This window comes from Neoarius graeffei, chromosome 1, assembly GCF_027579695.1.
Source record: "Neoarius graeffei isolate fNeoGra1 chromosome 1, fNeoGra1.pri, whole genome shotgun sequence".
NCBI lineage: Eukaryota > Metazoa > Chordata > Actinopteri > Siluriformes > Ariidae > Neoarius > Neoarius graeffei.
Window position 1 is genome coordinate 56,518,335 of NC_083569.1, and position 22,692 is coordinate 56,541,026.

Here is a 22,692-nt window from a genome sequence, read left to right on the forward strand (position 1 = left end):
TAAGTGGACCAAAAAGTGGACCAACAGAAAAAGAACTTGGTTCTTTTTGTGTTCACACTGTGAATTTATTACAAAGAGGACTGGGTTCTCTTTCTGGTCCAGTTAAGCTTTGATGGGGCCTCAGTCCTCTTTCTGTTCACACCAGGTCCTCTAGAGCCCTCAGACCCCCAGTGCACGGAATTCTGGGTAATTTTCTCTTGAATCAAAATGTCTGCTGCCATGCTTGCCCTGCTGTATTTTTTTATCAAAATAGTGCGGATTAAGGAAAATAAATTTATTTTTTTTATATATATATATATATTTTTTTTTTTTTTTTTTTTTTTTTTTTAATATATATATATATATATATATATATATATATATATATTTATATATATATATATATATATATATATATATATATATATATATATATATATATATATCATCTCATTATCTGTAGCCGCTTTATCCTGTTCTACAGGGTCGCAGGCAAGCTGGAGCCTATCACAGACAACCATTCACACTCACATTCACACCTACGGTCAATTTAGAGTCACCAGTTAACCTAACCTGCATGTCTTTGGACTGTGGGGGAAACCGGAGCACCCGGAGGAAACCCACGCGGACACGGGGAGAACATGCAAACTCCGCACAGAAAGGCCCTCGCCGGCCCCGGGGCTCGAACCCAGGACCTTCTTGCTGTGAGGCGACAGCGCTAACCACTACACCACCGTGCCGCCCATCATATGAAGTTACTATTATATTTGTAACTATGCGATTTTGAACCCTTTATATCATTTTTACAATAAGTCACAAGACACAAGCGACACATGTCCTATACATCATCTACTTCAAAATTACAGTTATTGCATTTTCAGTTTATTAAACTTTGGCGATCTCACTGTATGAATAGATACCCGTTTATTTAAAGGGGCCAACTAGCTCATTCAGAAAATGTTTCAACTCCCTACATCTGCAGTACACTTTAGTTGAAAATAAGACCCCTTTTATGTTCATTTCATCTACTTATACCTTGAATATCTGTTGGCACTTATAAGGCCAACTTATAATTTTCACCATTACTGTTATCCATAGCCCTGTGATGACCTGGCGACTTGTCCAGGGTGTACCCCGCCTTTCGCCCGTAGTCAGCTGGGATAGGCTCCAGCTTGCCTGCGACCCTGTAGAACAGGATAAAGCAGCTACAGATAATGAGATGAGATGAGACCGTTATCCATTTTTTTGAACTTTCCGTTATCCATTACCGTTATCCATTTTTATGAACTTTCCGTTATCCATTACCGTTATCCATTTTTATGAACTTTCCGTTATCCATTACCGTTATCCATTTTTATGAACTTTCCGTTATCCATTACCGTTATCCATTTTTATGAACTTTCCCATTTTTATGAACTTTCCGTTATCCATTTTATGAACTTTCGCTGCCGAAACGTGGGTGGAACATCAACATAGTGGCAGGTCCAAGCCTAGTTGTGCTGCTGACTGACTAAACTTTCTGAACTAGAAAGACACCAAGAAAACGCACTTATTCTGTTGAACGGTATCTTCCGTCAATATCATCCACATCATTCCTGTTGTATTTTATAACGTGTCTAACAGTGTTCATTAAGTTCATTCAGTTGCTAGCGTTGCCTGCAGACCAGGCAATGACACTTTGGATCCTGAAGGTCCCGGAGACGTTATGTCTGGGCTTTCAGTTTCTTCCCCGCGGTCGGTCCGCTTCAACCACTTCAGCATTTTTGTTCTGGGAAGAGTCGGCGCAGCGTGTGCGGTAGCAATTCCATTCCAAGTCCATATAATGCGGACTCCGGCCGAAGATTCTAGAACAGAATGCGCTGCTCTGTAGCCTCCGGATGCAGGTGCATCGAAAGTGTAGCTACTATGTATTTTTCGCTGTTAACGTTTTAAAATTAAAATTGACAAATTAGGTGAACGTCTACGTATGTGTTACGGCTTTGTAAATAATATTAATGTAGAACTTTTTTTCTAGATCTATTTTTTTCCATTGTCCCGGGATTGTCCCAGATATGATAATTTTGTGTCCCGATGACATTTTTTATGGTCCCCGGGACATCGGGACACCGTTAGTTTCGAGCGCTGGTCCACACTAGGGATTTTGCACCGATACAAAACTACTTTCGTACCGCAACACCTGTCCACACTAGCAACTATACCGGTACTGTAGCGGTATAACTGTATCGGTACGAAACCCACAAATGTATGAGTTTCGTACCGGTACAGTATCGGTACTGTAGCGCTTCGCTGTAGTGTGGACAGATGAAGCGGCTCTGTATCGATACAAATATAATGCGCAAAGTCACACACCTCAATCGATGTCTTCGCTGAATAAAATAGTGATGAACGGAGATTCGTTTGTTTCTTTCTCAACTGCCTCGCGCGTTTTATACGATTCGACTGAATAAATGACCACCAGAAATACAGACTGTACATTGACAACAAAAAGCACACACACGTTGTTTCATCCACCATATATTCTTGGAAGGAAGTTACTCGGTAACCACGGAAACATTTCGCGCACGCGCATTTCAACTACCGTGAAAGAAAACCGCAAACATTTCTCGCTAGTGTGGACAGATGCACTAAACTGTACCGGTATACTTTGTATCGATACAGTTATACTACTTTCGTACCGGTATAAGTGTGAACGCAGCATAAGTTAATGTGTTCGCAACACTTGATGGAGGTCTGGTCACACCCTCTTCTTTCCTTCCCTAAGAGCCACGTGTGATGGCATTTTACACACGCTCTCAAATAAGCATGGTGGTCAGGTGTCCACAAACCTTTGGTCATATAGTGTATGTATGATGAGCAGGTTGTACTTCTAATGGTGATGTGATAAGCCAGGGGACCCTTACATAGATTTCTATTTTATTTTTAATTTTAGTTTAGTTTGTGCTCAGTGTTCGTCGTCTTAACTTTTTTTGGTATCCTGGTTGTGGGTTGGAAAGACCTGAAAGGTTGCCACAGTCATTTTTTTTAAAGTTACCCCCCTCCCCCTAAGATTGATGGAGGGTTGGATAGGGCAGAGGAGCTGATCTGGAGAATTTTGGAACATTTAGATTGAAGCCACTCAAGTACGATATCGCACATCTTGGCCTTATGTGCTCAGCCTGAGCCGCGTTTGTTCCAGACCTTTTGTATGTGGATCATCGAATCCATGAAGATGCAATTTCTCTACCCCCTATGGGTCAAGGATTGTGAATCAGGGTGTGTAATAATTCAGTTGCCTTTGATGTGTAATTTATGCCGATGCAGCCACCTTTTATTTAATTTCCATGTCTACCTCTCTGGAATATTTTAAGGTAGATGAGGCTTTTTTTTTTTTCTTTTCTCCCCCTCTCTCAAACTAAGGAAATGCTCCAGTGGACGGTTATGAACATGCTTTATTGCTTCTGGTCATCGTTTTGTCCTCCAGTAACAAAGTCCTCGTCGTTGATCACTTATTACGTGCATCATTGTTTTGTCCAGATGATTCATTCAGCCAATGAAAATGATGTCACGGCTGCACCGGTTTCAGAAGGCAAGTCCACGTTAGCAGTCGTTCTGTGAGACGAATCCAGTGCAGCCTGAAATGCATCAGCAATCTTAGGGAACAGGAACATCTTCCAGCAGGGCAAGCTTGCGTGTGAGGAGATGCTACTCTGTCTCTCTCCCTTGTCCTCCTGTACACACCCGTTTCTCCTAACGTTTGTATAAATGCTGACGGAGAGACCTACAGGGTGATGTGACACATTTGATTTCTCTATTGCGATTCAGCTGTCATTCCTCATGGATACATCTGCCTTCAGTACCATAAAACTGAACTTCACAGCCCCCAGACACTTATTTTTTTTTTTTCCTTCTTGGCCCCTTATTTGCTCTTTTCACTGTATGTGTTTGCTTTCTATTAAATTTGAGAAGAAAATAAATGTTGCAGCTGCCTTTATAACCTTGATCGGCTGGGTGTAAATCTGACAACTAATCCGCCGAGCTTTCCACTCTGTAAGCTGTGTGTTGCAGATTTAAAGTTGCGTTTTTTATTTATTTATTTTTTTGTTTTTTGTTTTTCCCCTTTTAGAAAGCTGAAGCTGGTTTAGCTTTGATTTTGGGTTTGGCCTCCAAACACCTACTTTGTCGTCTTGGAGAATGTTTTTTATATTTTCATTTAATTAGGGCTCCAACTTTGTGAAGTTTAGGAGCCATCCCCCTGTTAGTCAGTGTGACGGATTTTAATTTGGCCTGTTTTTGTTTTGCGCCACATTGAGATATGCATGCTGTGAACACCTCGGTGTGCATGAATCATCTACCTCTGTGTTACTTTGTTTGTCCGATGTGCCAGGCTTCTCTGAAGCAATTTATATCTCAAATCCCTGCTACTGCCAGCCTCTTCTCAGGGCTTTCTTTCTCCTCGTGAACAGATGCTTTGTTGTCTTGCCATATTAAAGATGCCAGCAGTCTCCAGCTCGGTATGCTGCTATACTGCACGCAGGAGGCCTGCATATACTCTTAAACCAAGTGCTTGATTGAATGGATGCGAGTGCGGATACAGAGTCACAGAAGTAGAAACCAAGCTTTAGACACTTCATTTCAACATCGTCTACCATCACTTTTCATCGAGTGTGTATACTAGGGGGCAGTGTTCATGGACCAAAATGGTATTCATAGGAAGTACAGCAATTTTTTATTTTTTAATTGGAAATATTTACTATTTTTTTTTTGTGTGTGTGGGGGGCAGTAATGGCGACTGTGCCAAAAAAAAAAAAAAAACAACAACCCTGCATTACTAAATAGAAACGAGGACAATTTTACATTGGAAACATCTCTGAAGCAGTTTTGCTAGTATTTTAAATCCACAATTCTTGCCATCATGAAACGAATAGTTTAAATTCTTTTAAAATGAAGTTTTTCTGGTTTACATCACCTACATTGTGTCTTTCTTGGGAGTACGTTAGAAGAAGGAAAAAAAAAAAAGTGTAGGCTCCTGCAGGCCAATTAAATCAGCTTTTATCATGACCGCCCCAGCCGTTATAAAGCCTTACATTTAATTTTCACAGGTGCCTCAGTATTATGTTGTGGTTTTCTGGAAATCAGTTCATGAATTTATTCATGATTCGTAACTCCTCGCATGAAATACAGGAAAAGAAACCTCATAGAAATTCGCCCGTGCTGTTAATTTGTAGCCGTCTGGATGCAAGAGTTTTATTACAGCAGAGACATTTTATTACAGAAACCCCTGAGAAACTGAAAGCAGGTGTAGAGAAAGCACTTTCGTCAGTTTGCTCATGAGATGATGTGCGTACAACTTGAAATGTATTGCACTTTCATGTGGTGGGGTTAAAAGTGGGCTTATCAAAAACTTGTGCTGTCTGCTTACCCATAAACATCCTCTCCGTGTCATGATGCAAATACACAATCATGCTGAAATGCAGGCGTATAAACCGGCTCTGATGTGCCATGAATAATTGAAAATGTTGGAGGTGGGCAGCTTCAGTGAGAGACGGCACCAAGCTGTGCCTGGACATGTTTTCCCGCCAAAAACGGGAGCAGTAACGTGTGCGCGGGCAGGTCATGGGAGGTCGTCACAACTCCTCAGCCTGCTTTTAAGGCCAATTTATGCTGACAACCCAGCCCTCGCAGATGGCGTCTGTGTAGCCCCCCCCCTTCGCAGACGCTCTGCGCGCACCTCCCAAAAATTGTGACCACCACAGAAGCGTCGCAGACAGCGTCGCAGACAAGAGGGCTCTGATTGGTCCACTCTACATCCGCTGTACACGCACTTCCGCTTCCCTACTTTCCCGGTTTGGTTTGTTTTCACGACCGCCATTTTTAAAAACACGAGCGAAGATGGAGCAGCATGAAGAGCGGTTGATCGAGGAAGTACGTACATCTATACGACTCCAGTTCTAGTCATTATAAGTAACCGGATGATAAACACTCCACTAACCACACCCACCAACTACTCCTAGCGATTTCACGACTTCGCACCACCTTGCATTGTGGCGGTGAATAACATCGCGCACGCCTATTACTCCCCGCTCAACGATAAATTACAACTGTCTGCGAAAAGCTGTCTGCGAAAGCCTTGTCGCAAGAGCATGCAGAGGCCCTTAGAGTGACTGGGGGGGGTCTGAGGTTAGGTGAAACTTGATGGTTTTACATGGGGGGGTGGCATTTAAACATCAGCAGTGGTAAAAGTGCTGCCATCTTTTTAGATGCTGGCGGGCCAGTGTGATTTTTATCTAATCCCTGAGTTTGACCTTTTTGTGGGTTGGAATTTTTTTTTTTTTATAAAATTCTTAAGAAACTGACCATGTATTAACCAGTATTTAAGAGCTAATCTATATTCTTAAAGTTTCCAGAAGTTGAATACAAGTGATTTTAAATATGTAGAAGTTGACGCATTACTGCATGATTTACTAATGAATGGCTTATAAATATAAAACACTGACTCTGCCTTAAACAAAACCCAAAAATAAACGCCGCTTGCTGATCCTGGCAAGTTCCCTGATGTATCCTCCGCACATTTTTAATTAAAACTAAAACTTTTAAATGGATAAATTATGAAGCTAAAATATTGCTAAAAATAGGTCTATCTGGCCACAACCATTTGCAATGAAATCGGATATCTGGCTGTGACATTAACGGCACCCTAGAACACCATTTCCCTTCATTACTCGGAGCCATCAAAAAAGGCTTCCGATTCAAAAAAAAAAATTGCCAGGTCTCGCATGTGCGCTTGTTTGCGCGCTCGCTCTCTTTTGTGTGTGAGTGTTTTCACTGCTTCAGGTGGGTTAAATGGAGAAAGAACTTCACTGTGTTGTAATGTATGTGACGACAGGCTTCTAACGCTAAAAATCTAATCAGAAATTTTCTGTAACTGTGATTTTTTGCTAGCAGCAAAATATTTGAATCAACAGACTTCACCTTTATGAAGTTTAAGTCTCGCTCGGCTAGATAATGCACACACAGTACTGACACAGATGCTAGTAAACAATCCCGTTGTCATAGCAACGTGATTCTTGCCATCTAAAAATATCGCTTTTCACAGTGAATAAAAACAAACAAAAGCATGTCTCACAAAACCAACAATTGGCCTTATTTTTACACCCAAATGCTTGACACTCAGCCATTTTCAGGATTGTTTACAACAGTGTTTCTCAAACTTTTTCAGACCAAGGGCCACTTTGTCCCAAAAAAAAATTTCAGGGACCACCTGTCAACACCCGCCCCACACAACACACACACACACACAGACCATACAGAGATGTGTACTATTAGGTGTTTTTAATTGTTTTCATTTAAACGTGGACAAGCCAGAAGGCTTTTGGAAAAATGTTTTGTGGACGGATGAGACCAAAATAGAACTTTTTGGTTTAAATGAGAAGTGTTATGTTTGGAGAAAGGAAAACACTGCACTCCAGCATAAGAACCTCATCCCATCTGTGAAACATGGTGGTGGTAGTATCATGGTTTGGGCCTGTTTTGCTGCATCTGGGCCAGGACGGCTTGCCATCATTGATGGAACAATGAATTCTGAATTATACCAGCGAATTCTAAAGGAAAATGTCAGGACATCTGTCCATGAACTGAATCTCAAGAGAAGGTGGGTCATGCAGCAAGACAATGACCCTAAGCACACAAGTCATTCTACCAAAGAATGGTTAAAGAAGAATAAAGTTAATGTTTTGGAATGGCCAAGTCAAAGTCCTGACCTTAATCCAATCAAAATGTTGAGGAAGGACCTGAAGTGAGCAGTTCACGTGAGGAAACCCACCAACATCCCAGAGTTGAAGCTGTTCTGTACGGAGGAATGGGCTAAAATTCCTCCAAGCCGGCGTGCAGGACTGATCAACAGTTACCGGAAATGTTTAGTTGCAGTTATTGCTGCACAAGGGGGTCACACCAGATACTGAAAGCAAAGGTTCACATACTTTTGCCACTCACAGATATGTAATATTGGATCATTCTCCTCAATAAATAAATGACCAAGTATAATATTTTTGTCTCATTTGTTTAACTGGGTTCTCTTTATCTACTTTTAGGACTTGTGTGAAAATCTGATTGTTTTAGGTCCTATTTATGCAGAAATATCGAAAATTCTAAAGGGTTCACAAACTTTCAAGCACCACTGTAAATCCCAGGAAGCATTTAGCAAAAATTGCTCAGAGCTCTGTTTTGTCTTTTCTGTGTTGCACTCCTACAGGTAGTGGTGTCGACAAACATTGCTGAGACGTCGCTGACCATCGACGGTGTGGTGTTTGTAATCGATCCTGGCTTCGCCAAGCAAAAGGTTAGTTGCCTGAAGTGCTCATTGTCCTTGTTTAATATCACCATGTGTTTCTGCTGCCTGTGAAATCCCCAGATAAACCCAGTGGCAGTAGAGGTGTAGAAGCGAGTTAGTTCTTCTGCTGCCTGTTATAGTCCAGACACAGTTTGAAGGATTGCATTGGGACTCCTGCTGTCTGTCATGTCTTCAGTTTGGTGTCTCTCCATCTTGCACAGGTGTATAACCCGCGCATCAGAGTGGAGTCACTGCTAGTGACTGCAATTAGTAAAGCATCAGCTCAGCAGAGGGCGGGGAGAGCTGGGCGTACGCGACCGGGTAAATGCTTCCGCCTTTACACAGAGAAGGCGTACAAGACTGAGATGCAGGTAAATAAAACTGTTACATTTGTACGCGTAATATTACCCTAATGTTTAATTGTATGCTCATAAGCAAATTTAACTGAAAAGGAGCCAAGCTACCATTGCTTTTGTTCCTGTTCATGTCACAGCTGCTTGGTCTTTCTATTCTTTCTTTCGATCAGAGATTTGCAAACTTTTTGCATCCAGGGTCATTTTTATCTGTAAATTGAATTCCACAGATCCCCTCAGAACCAATATATTTTATTACACATCTAGCTTGTCACATTTTTGTTATGGAAATGTGAACAGTAATTTTCTGTATTTGAGAGGTGTGTCGTCCCCCCCCAAAAAAATCCAATTTTTGCTGAACTTTGCACAAATTTGTTTGAGTTTGGCTTTTGATTAAATCCATTCAAATCAAATGCCTGCTTGTATATGCTGATAACTCTAAAAACTCAATAAATATAACTTGAATGGTGAGTTGTGACCTCTCAACATGATTTTAAAAAGAAATCATGGATCCCCTGTCTTTGTTTCATGGACCACTGCTTTATATAATATAACATGCAATAGGCTGCTCATTGAATGTATTTGATTGCCATTTGCATTTTAAACACTGAAACCTTCACTGTGGTGAAACTATTGCTTCTTAGGTGGTGTTTACATTAGACCGTATCCGTATCGTGTTTCGTCGGAACAACTTGAATCCGCCAGGGCCCACGTATTCAACCCAGTTCGTATCTGATCCGGTGCTGTGTAAACATTGAGGAACAAGGAAACGCAGTGCTGAGCTCTAGCTGACGTCGTCATTGGACAACGTCACTGTGACATCCACCTTCCTGATTCGCTGGCGTTGGGATCACACACACAGCGGCTCAGTCCCGAATCACTGCTCGTGCGCTTCACTCGCGCACTCTGTGAGCTGCGCAGGGCCGGAGTGCACACCCTCCAGAGGGCACTCGCTGTTCAGGGCGGTTTGGAGCGCAGGAGGAAGCGCTGAGCCGCACTGAGGTTTATTTACACATTTCAACTTATTTACCTCCTTCAGTGAGAACATGAACATCACAGCCAGGTGTGTTTATCTGCTGGAGAAGGTGTTCGCTTGCCATCCTTCCACTTGCAAGTGGTGAGTGACTTGCGCATGCCCGATATGCACTGGGATCATGTGACGTGCCGTCTAATTAGTCATGTGATTAGCGTATCCATGTATTGGCGTTGCTGTGTGCACGCGAATCGTTTTAAAAACGTTGATCCGCTGATACGGTCTAATGTAAACACCACCTTAATGAAGTGGCAATCCTTATGTATGAGCAGTACCTTTCGATAAATATGCCTTTTGTTGAGAAAATGCATTTTTATTTTCAGACTAAATTAAATGTAGTAATTACATGATGGCTGAGAAGGAATGGTTAACCATTTAATGGCCATCATTAACCGAGTGATGTTTTTGTGAACCTGATGGTACGTGCTAGCGTTTATGCTGGTCATCATTTACAATATTCTGAAAGGAAGATCTTGAACATGCAGTGTAGGCAGCCATTATATGTTTCATTATCACTACTTTGATCTCTGACCAAGTCCTTAGTCTTGCCAGATGGCTCTATTTCTTTTTCCCCCGCCTTAAATTGATAACTAACTGTACTGAAAATAAGATGTTCTGACAAATGGCCAAGTGAACATTCTTCCTCTTAAACAGGGTAATTCTTCCCCGTCACATGGGGCGACAAAGTGAATTTTAAAACATGTTAAATAGCTCCTCAAATGTGCCAGTCTCTGCTCTCTTGACACATGAGAATGTGTTGGTGCCTAATGGGAGACCCTGACTAATTCATTCTCTCTCTCTCTCTCTCTCTCTCCACGCTTCCTGCTCCGACAAGGATAACACGTACCCAGAGATTCTCAGATCCAACCTGGGTTCTGTAGTGTTGCAGCTGAAGAAGCTGGGTATTGATGACTTGGTGCATTTTGACTTCATGGACCCACCAGGTGTGTAAAACATTTCAGAGAATACTTATTGATAGTAGTATGATTTATCTAAGTAATGAATGCACTCCCTTTCTGAAAATAATAGTATTAGAAAAGACTGCTTTCACATTTTAATTGAAGGGGTATGAAGAAAACGCAATTTGGAATCGGAAAATTGGTTCGACAGCTACCAATACAGACCCAGAGGTTTATATGCCTGGATCTGGTTTAAAGCAGGAAAGGTTAAAACCTGATAGTCATGGAAAATTAATGCATACTGCAATCAATGTGCACTCCCTGGTTCATGTGTGAAAAAGAGAGAAATTAAGGTCTCAACAAAAGCGCTGCCATAAAATGCACACACCAATCCCACAGAAAAGCGACTGTAGCACAAATGGCTGAAAAAAGTTAATGCTGACACCTTTCTGTTTTAGCCAGCATTAACTTTTTAGCAGTTTGTGCTACAGTAGCTCTTCTGTGGGATTAGACCATATGGGCTATCCTTCGTGCCCCATGAAAATCAGTGAGCCTTCGACACCCATGACTGTTGCCGGCTCACCGGTGGTTTTTCCCTGGACCGCTTTTGGTAGGTACTAACCACTGCACACCAGGAACGCCCCACAGCATGTGCCATTTTGGAGATGCTCAGACCCAGTCATCTAGCCATCACAGTTTGGCTCTCGTCAAAGTCACTCGGATCCTTAGGCTTGCCCATTTTTCCTGCTTCCAACACATCAACTTTAAGAACTGACTTCTCTTGCTGCCTAATATAGCCCACTCCTTAAAGGGGTACCAAATATAATATATACAGTTGCTGATGTGACAAAGTAACGTATTCTATCAAATTTATATACTAGAAAACAACGAAATATCTTGGTAATTGTAAATATAATAGTCGGTACGCTAAACGGCACAAGAGTCGCCATTTTTAAAAGACCGTGACGTCAGCCCTACCCACTGCACTAGGAGAGAAGCGTGTAATCATGGCGTCGGGCGCATCAAGTGAAAGCGACAGCTCTGTCGAATCATACGAAGAGATCCCGCAAGACACACTGCAAGCAGGCTATGGCTTAGAAGGGTACCAGTTTGAACCTAGCAGAGTTACTCTCGACTCCGGTGATGATGAAAGAAGAGAAGAAAGCTCGAACTCGCTTGGTGTTTTTCAGCGGAAACGAGTGAAAAGACGCGTCTGGAGGATCGTTATGCTTTCCATCGGTCCTGTTATTACACCCGAAAGCAACACACTGTGGCATTGTGTAGCCGATCACTTACAATTCATCCTACTTTCCGATTCACACGTGCTATTCCCAACCTCAATGAGCCGACGCAACTGGGCACATACATACGTCATGAGTGTTACGCAGAGGAAATGAACGTGCATTCTGATTGGATAAAATTAATATCATGGCGGGCTGTTCAAACTGCGGAAATAGTTTGCTCGAGCTACTTTCAAAACACTATAACTTTCCAACCTTAGAACAAAAAACTTTTGTAAGTCTTGAATAAGGTTCGTTAATGTGTGTTTTATTGTTATATTTACTCTATGTATTGCCCTCTGTTCCCCTTTAACAGGTGGCACTGTGATGAAAAAAAAAATCAGTGTTCTTCACTTCACCTCTCAGTCATCATAATTTTGTGGCTGATGGGTGTATATTTAACAAGAGCTTTTTTACGGACTGCTGAAAACTTTAAAAAAAAAAAAAAAAGAAGAAGAATGGAGGTAGTACAAATGTTCATAAGTTTATTTTTAAAAGAAGTCCTATTTGGTATTAACTTTTTTTATTTAAAAAAAAAGTTAATATGCAATATTTTACTCCAACCTTGACAAATGTATGTTAATTGTTGTGGGTTTTTTTAATCATCAAAATGATTAGAAAAAAAATTGTGCTTTTAAAAAAAAAAATTTTATTTATTCCCCCCACCCCTGGAAATATCGTGAACCCAAGCTCATGAATTGAGTGATTTGTGACATGCCTAGTATTCTATCGTCTGAAAAGGTTCACTACCTGTTTTTAATTGAATTGCAGCAGCAAATTGGTAACTGCTTATATAAAGTGAATTAAATGGTGCTCTGAAAGGAAATGGCACCACCAGACACAAGGATTCCCCAAATCAGAGTGCAGCTTTTAAGATCTGAAATTTGTATTGAAACATTTGCGTGAATACTGTGTGGTGCTTTTTAAATGTATTATCCAGTGCGTCATGTTCTTTTACCGTTAGTAGAAACCATATCTTGAGCGAAAGTGATGAGAAATGTGAGACACCCAATCACATCAGTGTAATATACCTCCACAGATATGGGTGTACTTTTCTGAGAAATTTGACTTTTCTGACTCTGCATTGATGGTTGCCCCTTTGGCACAGCTTTGCTGCTAGCTCTGCTGTTAATTCTTCATGATATAATCAGACATGAAATTGGGGTGACTGAACATTTTCTGTCTGGGTTCAATCAATCTCACTGGGTTCTTGGTGAGTTAGTCTGCCTTTAGGCTGAAAGTAAGCCAGAAACTCCTTTTACACTTCAGTGTCTGTCTGTCTAAACCATGTATGTAAGATTCTGCTTATTCTTCGTCCCCCAAATATTTTGGACCCACATCTCTAGAAACTGAATTCTTTTTAACCATGAAATTGCTAGATGATCATTATGGTGCCTTTCTGGCTTCTTGCCTCTTTGCTGTTCTTCTAAAATTCAGACTCTTTATTCTTGTTCAGATAATGTCAGTGTTTTAATATAAATACAATATTCCCAGTCATGTTTTGACCCTGAAACCTTATTGACATCGTGTATGAATTCTATGATATCTTTCTGTTCCACTGGAACAAAGGTTCCTTTTGTTAAATTGGAGAAATTTAGAGTGTTTGACACCGCCAAAGTGAACTGTGTGCCTACAGATATTTGCTGAGTGCTCTGCTTCGGCTTTATATTCGCTTTTCAATTTGGCCTTGGGTTAACATATCGGCACACCTGGTGGTATAGCAGTTGCTAGTTTATTGCTGATGAGGGCACATGGCAGGCTTGTAGTACTAGAGTCTGACTCGTGCCTAATTTTAAGGACTTGTGACTCGACTTGGATTTAAGCACTGATGACTCAGACTTGTGCATTAATTGCATTCAGACTCGTAAATTGGAGACGAGGACTTGGATTTTTTTCTTTATTTTTTGTTACATGCCATAATAATTTGGCTTAAGATATATATACACGCACTGTGTGCACAATTATTAGGCAAGTTGTATTCCTGATGATTAATTTTATCGTTGAACAAATACAGTGCTCTCAGTCAATCCAAATTGTTAATAAACCTAAAACCAGAATGATTAACAAAGGAAAGGGGAGTTTAGGCCTTCTCAGGGGAATATATAAGTGTGCAGAATTATTAGGCAACATTTAGTGTGCAGAATTATTATGTAACTAAATGAAAAGCTTAAAGTTTCCCATCTCACTTGTTTATTTTAATTTTCAGTGTAACAAATAAACAACTCAGAATTAACAAATAAACACTTCTAGCATTTCAAAAATATTCAGTGACCAATATAGCCACCCTTCTTTTCAATAACTGCCATGAGCCTTCCATCCAGTCTGTTGGTTTTTTGATTTGTTGACGATCAACTTTTTGTGCAGGAGCAACCACGGCCTCCCAAATGCTATTCAGAGTGGTGTATTGTCTTCCCTCGCTGTAAATCTCATGCTTAAGAAGGGGCCACAAGTACTCAATAGGGTTTAAGTCAGGTGAGGAAGGGGGCCATGTCATTACTTTGTCATCTTTAAGGCCTTTGTGGGCTCGCCAAGCAGTGGAGTACTTGGGTGCATGTGATGGTGCATTGTTCTGCATAACAATCATGGCCTTCTTGAATGATGCAGACTTCTTCCCATACCACTGCTTGAAGAATGTATCTTTTAGAAACTGGCAGTAGGTTTGGGAGTTGATGTTAAGTCCATCTTCAACCTGAAATGGTCAAACTAGCTCATCCTTAATACAACCCCGATTCCAAAAAAGTTGGGACAAAGTACAAATTGTAAATAAAAACAGAATGCAATGATGTGGAAGTTTCAAAATTCCATATTTTATTCAGAATAGAACATAGATGAGACATCAAATGTTTAAACTGAGAAAATGTATCATTTAAAGAGAAAAATTAGGTGATTTTAAATTTCATGACAACAACACATCTCAAAAAAGTTGGGACAAGGCCATGTTTACCGCTGTGAGACATCCCCTTTTCTCTTTACAACAGTCTGTAAACGTCTGGGGACTGAGGAGACAAGTTGCTCAAGTTTAGGGATAGGAATGTTAACCCATTCTTGTCTAATGTAGGATTCTAGTTGCTCAACTGTCTTAGGTCTTTTTTGTCGTATCTTCCGTTTTATGATGCGCCAAATGTTTTCTATGGGTGAAAGATCTGGACTGCAGGCTGGCCAGTTCAGTACCCGGATCCTTCTTCTACGCAGCCATGATGCTGTAATTGATGCAGTATGTGGTTTGGCATTGGTCATGTTGGAAAATGCAAGGTCTTCCCTGAAAGAGACGTCGTCTGGATGGGAGCATATGTTGCTGTAGAACCTGGATATACCTTTCAGCATTGATGGTGTCTTTCCAGATGTGTAAGCTGCCCATGCCACACGCACTAATGCAACCCCATACCATCAGAGATGCAGGCTTCTGAACTGAGCGCTGATAACAACTTGGGTCGTCCTTCTCCTCTTTAGTCCGAATGACACGGCATCCCTGATTTCCATAAAGAACTTCAAATTTTGATTCGTCTGACCACAGAACAGTTTTCCACTTTGCCACAGTCCATTTTAAATGAGCCTTGGCCCAGAGAAGACGTCTGCGCTTCTGGATCATGTTTAGATACGGCGGCTTCTTTGAACTATAGAGTTTTAGCTGGCAACGGCGGATGGCACGGTGAATTGTGTTCACAGATAATGTTCTCGGGAAATATTCCTGAGCCCATTTTGTGATTTCCAATACAGAAGCATGCCTATATGTGATGCAGTGCCGTCTAAGGGCCCGAAGATCATGGGCACCCAGTATGGTTTTCCGGCCTTGACCCTTACACACAGAGATTCTTCCAGAGTCTCTGAATCTTTTGACGATATTATGCACTGTAGATGATGATATGTTCAAACTCTTTGCAATTTTACACTGTCGAACTCCTTTCTGATATTGCTTCACTATTTGTCGGTGCAGAATTAGGGGGATTGGTGATCCTCTTCCCATCTTTACTTCTGAGAGCCGCTGCCACTCCAAGATGCTCTTTTTATACCCGGTCATGTTAATGACCTATTGCCAATTGACCTAATGAGTTGCAATTTGGTCCTCCAGCTGTTCCTTTTTTGTACCTTTAACTTTTCCAGCCTCTTATTGCCCCTGTCCCAACTTTTTTGAGATGTGTTGCTGTCATGAAATTTCAAATGAGCCAATATTTGGCATGAAATTTCAGAATGTCTCACTTTCGACATTTGATATGTTGTCTATGTTCTATTGTGAATACAATATCAGTTTTTGAGATTTGTAAATTATTGCATTCTGTTTTTATTTACAATTTGTACTTTGTCCCAACTTTTTTGGAATCGGGGTTGTAATAGCAGCCCATGCCATTACCCTTCCACCACCTTGCTGGTGTCTGAGTCAAAGTGCCCTGTGTCCATTAGTTATCCAGCTATGGGCCCATCCATCTGGTCTATCCAGAGTCACTCTCATTTCATCTGTCCATAAAACCTTTGGAAAATCTGTCTTCAGATATTTCTTGGCCCAATCTTGACATTTCAACTTGTGAGTCTTGTTTAGTGGTGGTCGTGTTTCAGCCTTCCTTACCTTGGCCATGTCTCTGAGCACCGAACACCTTGTCCTTCTGGACACTCCAGGTCGGTTGCAGTTCTAGAATATTGTGGCACTGGAGGATAATGGGTTCCTGGTAGCTTCATGTTTAATCCTTCTCAAGTCTTTTGCGGTTAATTTGTGTCTTTTCTTCTCCACACATTTTTTGCGACCCTGTTGACTATTTGCAACAAAACGTTTGATTGTTTTGTGCTCACATTTCTATAGCTTAGCTATTTCAAGAGTGCTGCATCCCTCTGATAGGCATTTTACAATTTTTGTCTTTTCAGTGTCTGTTAAATCTCTTTTTTGGCCCATTTTGCCTGAGATAAAGAAGCTGCCTAATAATTATGCACACCTTAATATAGGGTATTAATTACTTTAGGTCACACCCTCCCTCATTACACAAATAAATACCACCTGAGAATGCTTAAATCCAATTAGCATTCAAGTGTATCTAGCTTGCGGTTGGAAAACATGCATAGAAATAATGGTAGGGTCAGAGTACTCACTTGCCTAATAATTGTGCACACAGTGTGTGTGTGTGTGTGTGTGTGTATAGTATATAATATATATATATATATATATATATATATATATATATATATATATATATATATATATATATATATATATATAAATAAATTTTTGTACTAATTTCATGCAAGAGTGTCACACCTGCATGCCTTAGCACGTGCATCAGATAGACTCTGGACAGGATGCGCACCAAGCATGTCGTCAACGACTCACACCTGCACAGGATTAAGTGCACCTATATAAACTGTGAAAACGCGCTTTGCGAAGTATTGAGTTGCGTTGCTGACACATTACCGAGCCTTATTTCCTTGTTTGGTTTCCTCATCCCTGATTTCCTGTTTCTTGTCTTTGGTTCTGCCGAGTCTACTATAGCCTGTTTGTCCCTCACTCGACCTGCTGCCTGTTTTACAATTTTGCCTGCCGTTCTGGGGTAGGTTTCCCAATAATATTGCCCTTTAGGGCTAAAGAGAGAGTTGAGTCTCTTCAGCAATGAATGTTGTCTCTGTCTGTGGTTTTCGTGAACTCCCTTATCAGGAGTCTTGATAGCAACATTAGGAAGAGCTTCTTTGCAGTGCACGTCCCCAATATAGGCATTAATAGTTGTTAAAGCCAGTCAAGGAGGTCACATTGCATGCGGTTTTTACCAAAAAACAATGACGTATATAAAGTGTTTACATCGTTAAAATATTGTGTTGTCATTAAACATTATATATGTGGTAATTAATAATTTAATTTCCCCCTTTTTTTAATTAAATGAATAAACGTTCACACAAAAGAATGAGCAAATAATAAACTAAATAACTAAGTAAATGCCCACTCATTTCACTGTTGCTCAAACATAGTCAGGATTATTTCAACTGTTATCCACAATGCCAGGCTGGCAGTGTGTTCTCCCTTATGTTCATGTGTGCAGAGAGGTTTTAGTCTGTATGTACGTAAGGAGGTTGAATTGACCCATATATATAAAATTCTTGTGCCAGAAGTTGCTCCATAACAGTACAATATACAGTACAAGTTAAAATACAACAATACAAGCTGGGGGGAGTACACGATAAAAGCTGTGCAAGAAATAAATGCCTAATAGAACAGCAGTAGAAATACTGTAAGTTACATAAAGCCTCGGTCACAACTGGCCGTACGTGCTCCTACGGCCGGTCTACGTGCAAAAAACGCAAGAAACACACGGCGGGCGCGCGTGTGACGTGCTGATTTTCGAGCCGTAGACTGGCCGCAGAGGTTCTTTGTCATGTCAAACTCTACGGGCGCTTACGTTTTTTTTCAGGTTGCAAGACAAACTTACGGCCAACGTGCGTCTTTCTCCATGAACACAAAAAAAAAAACGCAGCGATTTGGGGAAACGCCAAAAAATCATGCGTCCGGTTGTGACCTAGGCTTAAGGGGAATAGAAAAAGCAAAAACCAGTGCCTTGATGGTTAGCGTTGTAACAGTAGAAATAAGGTAAGTTATGTAAGAAACTAACCTAATAGTGAAAGTAAATATTGCACATGCATTGGTGTGATGTATATGAGTGAGAGAGAGCTGAATAGATCAATAAGTTCAACCTCCTGAGGTACATACAGATCAAAACCTGTCTCGTGTGCTGTCTCTCACTCACAATGTTAGAGGTGCAGAAATTTCTCATTTATGACACTAAATGAGAATCACTTGCCTTATGGAGTTGAATTTAATTAAAATGTGGTGATAGCAATGTGACATTCTGATATCCATACGTGATTCCATAACCTATTGAAAAATATAATAGTGTGGGGTTTTTTTTTGTATATTTATTTACTAATTAACTCTATATACTTGCAGTGTACAAGAAAAATAATTGAACACGGCAACAGATTCAACACCAGTTTCCCCCGTTGACTGTGAGAGTCCCTCAGAGGCGCATTCTGTGTATTCGCCTGTGAGCGAGTCGCTCTTTGTTTTGAACGAGTGGTCCAGGTCTCTCGTAAATTTGGCGCAAACTAAGGTGGTGTTTACATTAGACCGTATCAGCGGATCATCAGATTAACGTTTTTAAAACGATTCGCGTGCACACAGCAACGCCAATACACTGATACGCTCGGCTCCGCAGGCATCCTGCGCTCCAAATCACTCCGCCCTGAACAGCGAGTGCCCTCTGGAGGGTGCGCACTCCGGCCCTGCGCAGCTCACAGAGCGCGCGAGTGAAGCGCACGAGCAGTGATTCGGGACAAATAGCAGGAAGTGAAAGTCCGCGCCGTTTTTCAGCAGTCGCGTCACATGACCAACGTGGCATGACCAACGCCAGCGAATCAGGAAGGTGGATGTCACAGTGACGTTGTCCAATGACGACGTCAGCTAGAGCTCAGCACAGCGTGTCCTCGTTCCTCAATGTTTACACAGCACCGGATCAGATGCGTAATGGATTGAATACGTGGGCCCTGGCGGATTCAAGTTGTTCCGCCTGTGGAGTCGTTTCCCGGCGTTTTAATGTGAACGGACAGTGCATCCGCGACGAAAACGAGACGGATACGGTCTAATGTAAACACCACCTAAAGGACTAATTGGGCGATGATGTTCGGGAAAACCATGTTAGCTTGACGATGGATCTTAGGAGGTAATTAAAGACACTCTTGGCCTTAAGAGGCTTTCGGGAAACCCACCCGTGGATTGTTTACCTGTCTTCGCTTCGTATTTAATAAACACACCTTCTGTGCTTACATCCGTCTCCCAACCATCTCTGACGGAATACTTTGCAGTCCCTGGCAAAGAGAATGCACGTTCACCTGTTCATACGTCATGTTCAGGAACAAACTAATGTTAATGGTGTTAAAACAGCCACCGTCAAATGGCGCAGTTGGAGTCTTGTTCTCGGACTCAAGACTGGACTCAAGTGATTCGACTACAATACTGGCACATGGTGTACAGATTAGATTATATTTTTGCGCCTAACTTCATGCCATGGTTTCCACCCTTGAAACTTGGGTAAAATTGAGTCAGCACATAACCGTGCATGCTTTCACCATGTTTAGGAGGAAAAAGTGTTTGGTCGAAGCGATCAAGACAAAGTCTTAATAACTAGCCAACACCTGCCTTTTTAAGAAATGAAATCTTTCCTGACTGTATGTAGACCCTTGCTTTTTCCACTGCCAGTTTTCACTTAACATGCAACTGATTTTTAGGCTCTGCGTCTCTAGAGCTAAAGGTCAGTAATTGAATTTTGGTTTGTGTGTGTGTGTGTCAGATTCAGTCTGGTGTGTTACTGGTCATGTAATACCTTAGTACTGTCAGGTGATTGTGTGGCATTTTGGTTGCAAATTGGTGCAGTTTTTATTAGTAATTAATTAGTAAGTAATACATTTAAAAAAAAAAAAAAGATTCGAACAACCGAGATGGTTGTGACCAGTGAAAATTGATTCACTTTAATGCAGTAAAAAAGAAAAGGGGGGAGGAAAAGCTTTTCTTAAAGCAGTAGGATGTTATGGTTATGAGGAAAAAGATGTTTAAGAGAACTTCCTCTATTGGAATTAGTCTGCTATATTTGTTAGCCTGGGCCCACCCATCCTAAGCGTGACGCAACACGAGGGCCTGTTGCTATCTTAGTCTGGCCAGGCAAGCTATCTACAGCTCTTCCAAGCTCCTGAAAAATCGGGAACCAATCAACTTTGAGCATCTCCAACGGCCCTGGGTAGAGGCGTGTTCAAGGCACTGACGTAGTAGAACTGCGACCGGAAGCCATAGATTGTTTACAGAATCTATGCCGGAAGCGCTTCACTCACATCACGAACATGGAGCAGCGGCGAGCCTTTAACACAGCGGTAGATGCTGTATTGAAAGCATTCAACGGGAAGTTCTCATTGAAAACGGAGCAAAGAGCAGCCCTGGAGGTATTTATTGAAAGGAAGGACGTTTTCGCCTTGCTCCCGACCGGCTTCGGTAAGAGTTTAATCTACCATTTAGCCCCGTCGCGTCGCATACGTCAGAGGAAAGAGTGATGTGATTGGTTTAAGCTTCGTCACAGCCTTTTCTGGCTTCGACCAGTAGCAAACTGAGGCATTTCAGGGAGGCGGGTCAAGCACGCACTTTGGGAAACGGTTGGGCTTAATATCTTGGCCAGACCAATAGCTCGTAGAGCTTTGCAGTCGCGTTAGCCAGACTATATATTTGTAGTTCCTACGCTGTCAGCTATCTGTGACCCATTAGAAGGCTACATTAGCTAACGTTTGTAATTCTGTTGTTAAATATTATGATGGTGTTAAGTGGATATGTATTGGTGTGTGTGAGAGAGAGTTTGAAAAACTGAATCACCAAAGCCGTTGGATAGTCACAGGACGTTTTTATTTTATGATCTTTATTCCTGCCAGCTCCTGAAACTCTGATGCGTGCTCTGGAGCTGTTAAACTACCTGGCAGCGCTGAATGATGATGGAGACTTGACCGAGCTGGGCTCCATGATGGCAGAGTTCCCTCTGGACCCTCAGCTGGCTAAGATGGTCATCGCCAGCTGTGAATACAACTGCTCCAACGAGATCCTCTCTATCACTGCCATGTTATCAGGTAATGGACACTCAGCACAGTGTGGGTTTGATTTGGTGGCTATTGTTTTCCACCTGTCCCATTTGGACAAATTTTGGTGTCATTTTTGCTAAAGACCTACAAGAGCTCTAGTATGTTTTTGGCTAGTTTATGGAGAGTCTCATTTTGCTTCCTGAAAGAATAACACCTACTATAATAAAGCACAATTCTATTTGCTCAACTTGCTAGTTTACTCATTTAATGTACAGGGTAATTTTAATCATGTCCTGGCTAATATCTGCACAGAAGGAAAAACACTAAATAATTTGTGGATTCCGTGTGCTGTTGTAGTATGTAGATGGTAAGCGTGTCCAGTTCCTGGTAAGATGATTTCAGGGTGTGTTGAGTGGAGGGGTGGGGGAGAGCAGGGAAAATGAGACAGAAAAAGGCTTTCGGTGAGCGCTTCATTGCTTGGTAAATCCTGCATGCATTCTGCATAAACCGTTTCTATTTGGGTCTGAACATAATTCAGCATTTGATCCAAATTGAGATGATTTTCTATTTTTATTTTTTTCTACTTTTTTTTTTGAGAGATTAAGTCTTGCTGATTATACTGAAGAGACAGGACGAGTTTGAGTGCTTTTGCGCTCCTCTTTGGTGAAAGACTAACTTGCCCTGATTGGGATGGTTCCGGTAAGGTTTGTAAGAAGCTGTGCTTTATGTGCTGCAGCCTCAGCCTCTGGAACGTCCCACATTAAGGCAAACAGAAGTGGCGCGTGCCCTCTCTCCCTCCCCCTCTGTGTAGCATAGCCTGTGCCATGCTCTAGCCTCTCAACTAAGCCTTGTGTCCTGTTTGAACGCGTGACTCATGCCTATGGGCGGCTATGTTGGGGCCCATACCAACCTTGTTTAGTCCCACAGTGCTTTGTGCGTCCCACCGAGGCCAAGAAGGCGGCTGATGAGGCCAAGATGAGGTTTGCCCACATCGACGGAGACCACCTCACCCTGCTCAACGTTTACCACGCCTTCAAACAGAGTATGTACCACACAAACATTAATTGAAACTTTTATAAATATCATAACCTGTTATAAGGAGTTTAAAATAACAGTATAATAAATAGTAAAGGAAAGAGTTGGTTTGTAGATTTAATTCAGGATTCAAGGCTTCATTGTGACGTATACGAACGCCGCAAGGCAAAACTCTATACAGTGAAATTTTTAACCTTCTGACTCTTCCATAAACATTATAAAGAATAAA

The 22,692-nt window shown here is 41.5% G+C and overlaps 1 protein-coding gene across 2 annotated transcripts in view; it reads left to right on the forward strand.

The window, feature by feature from the left end:
* dhx15 (DEAH (Asp-Glu-Ala-His) box helicase 15) overlaps positions 1 to 22,692 on the forward strand; it is an 80,070-nt gene that overhangs the window by 51,414 nt on the left and 5,964 nt on the right. For both annotated transcript variants that reach the window (XM_060935315.1, XM_060935306.1), the window contains exons 7-11: positions 8,207 to 8,293; positions 8,506 to 8,655; positions 10,506 to 10,614; positions 21,285 to 21,476; positions 22,348 to 22,470. In XM_060935315.1, coding sequence (XP_060791298.1) covers positions 8,207 to 8,293; positions 8,506 to 8,655; positions 10,506 to 10,614; positions 21,285 to 21,476; positions 22,348 to 22,470 — 661 coding nt within the window. The remainder of the gene's footprint in view (positions 1 to 8,206; positions 8,294 to 8,505; positions 8,656 to 10,505; positions 10,615 to 21,284; positions 21,477 to 22,347; positions 22,471 to 22,692) is intronic.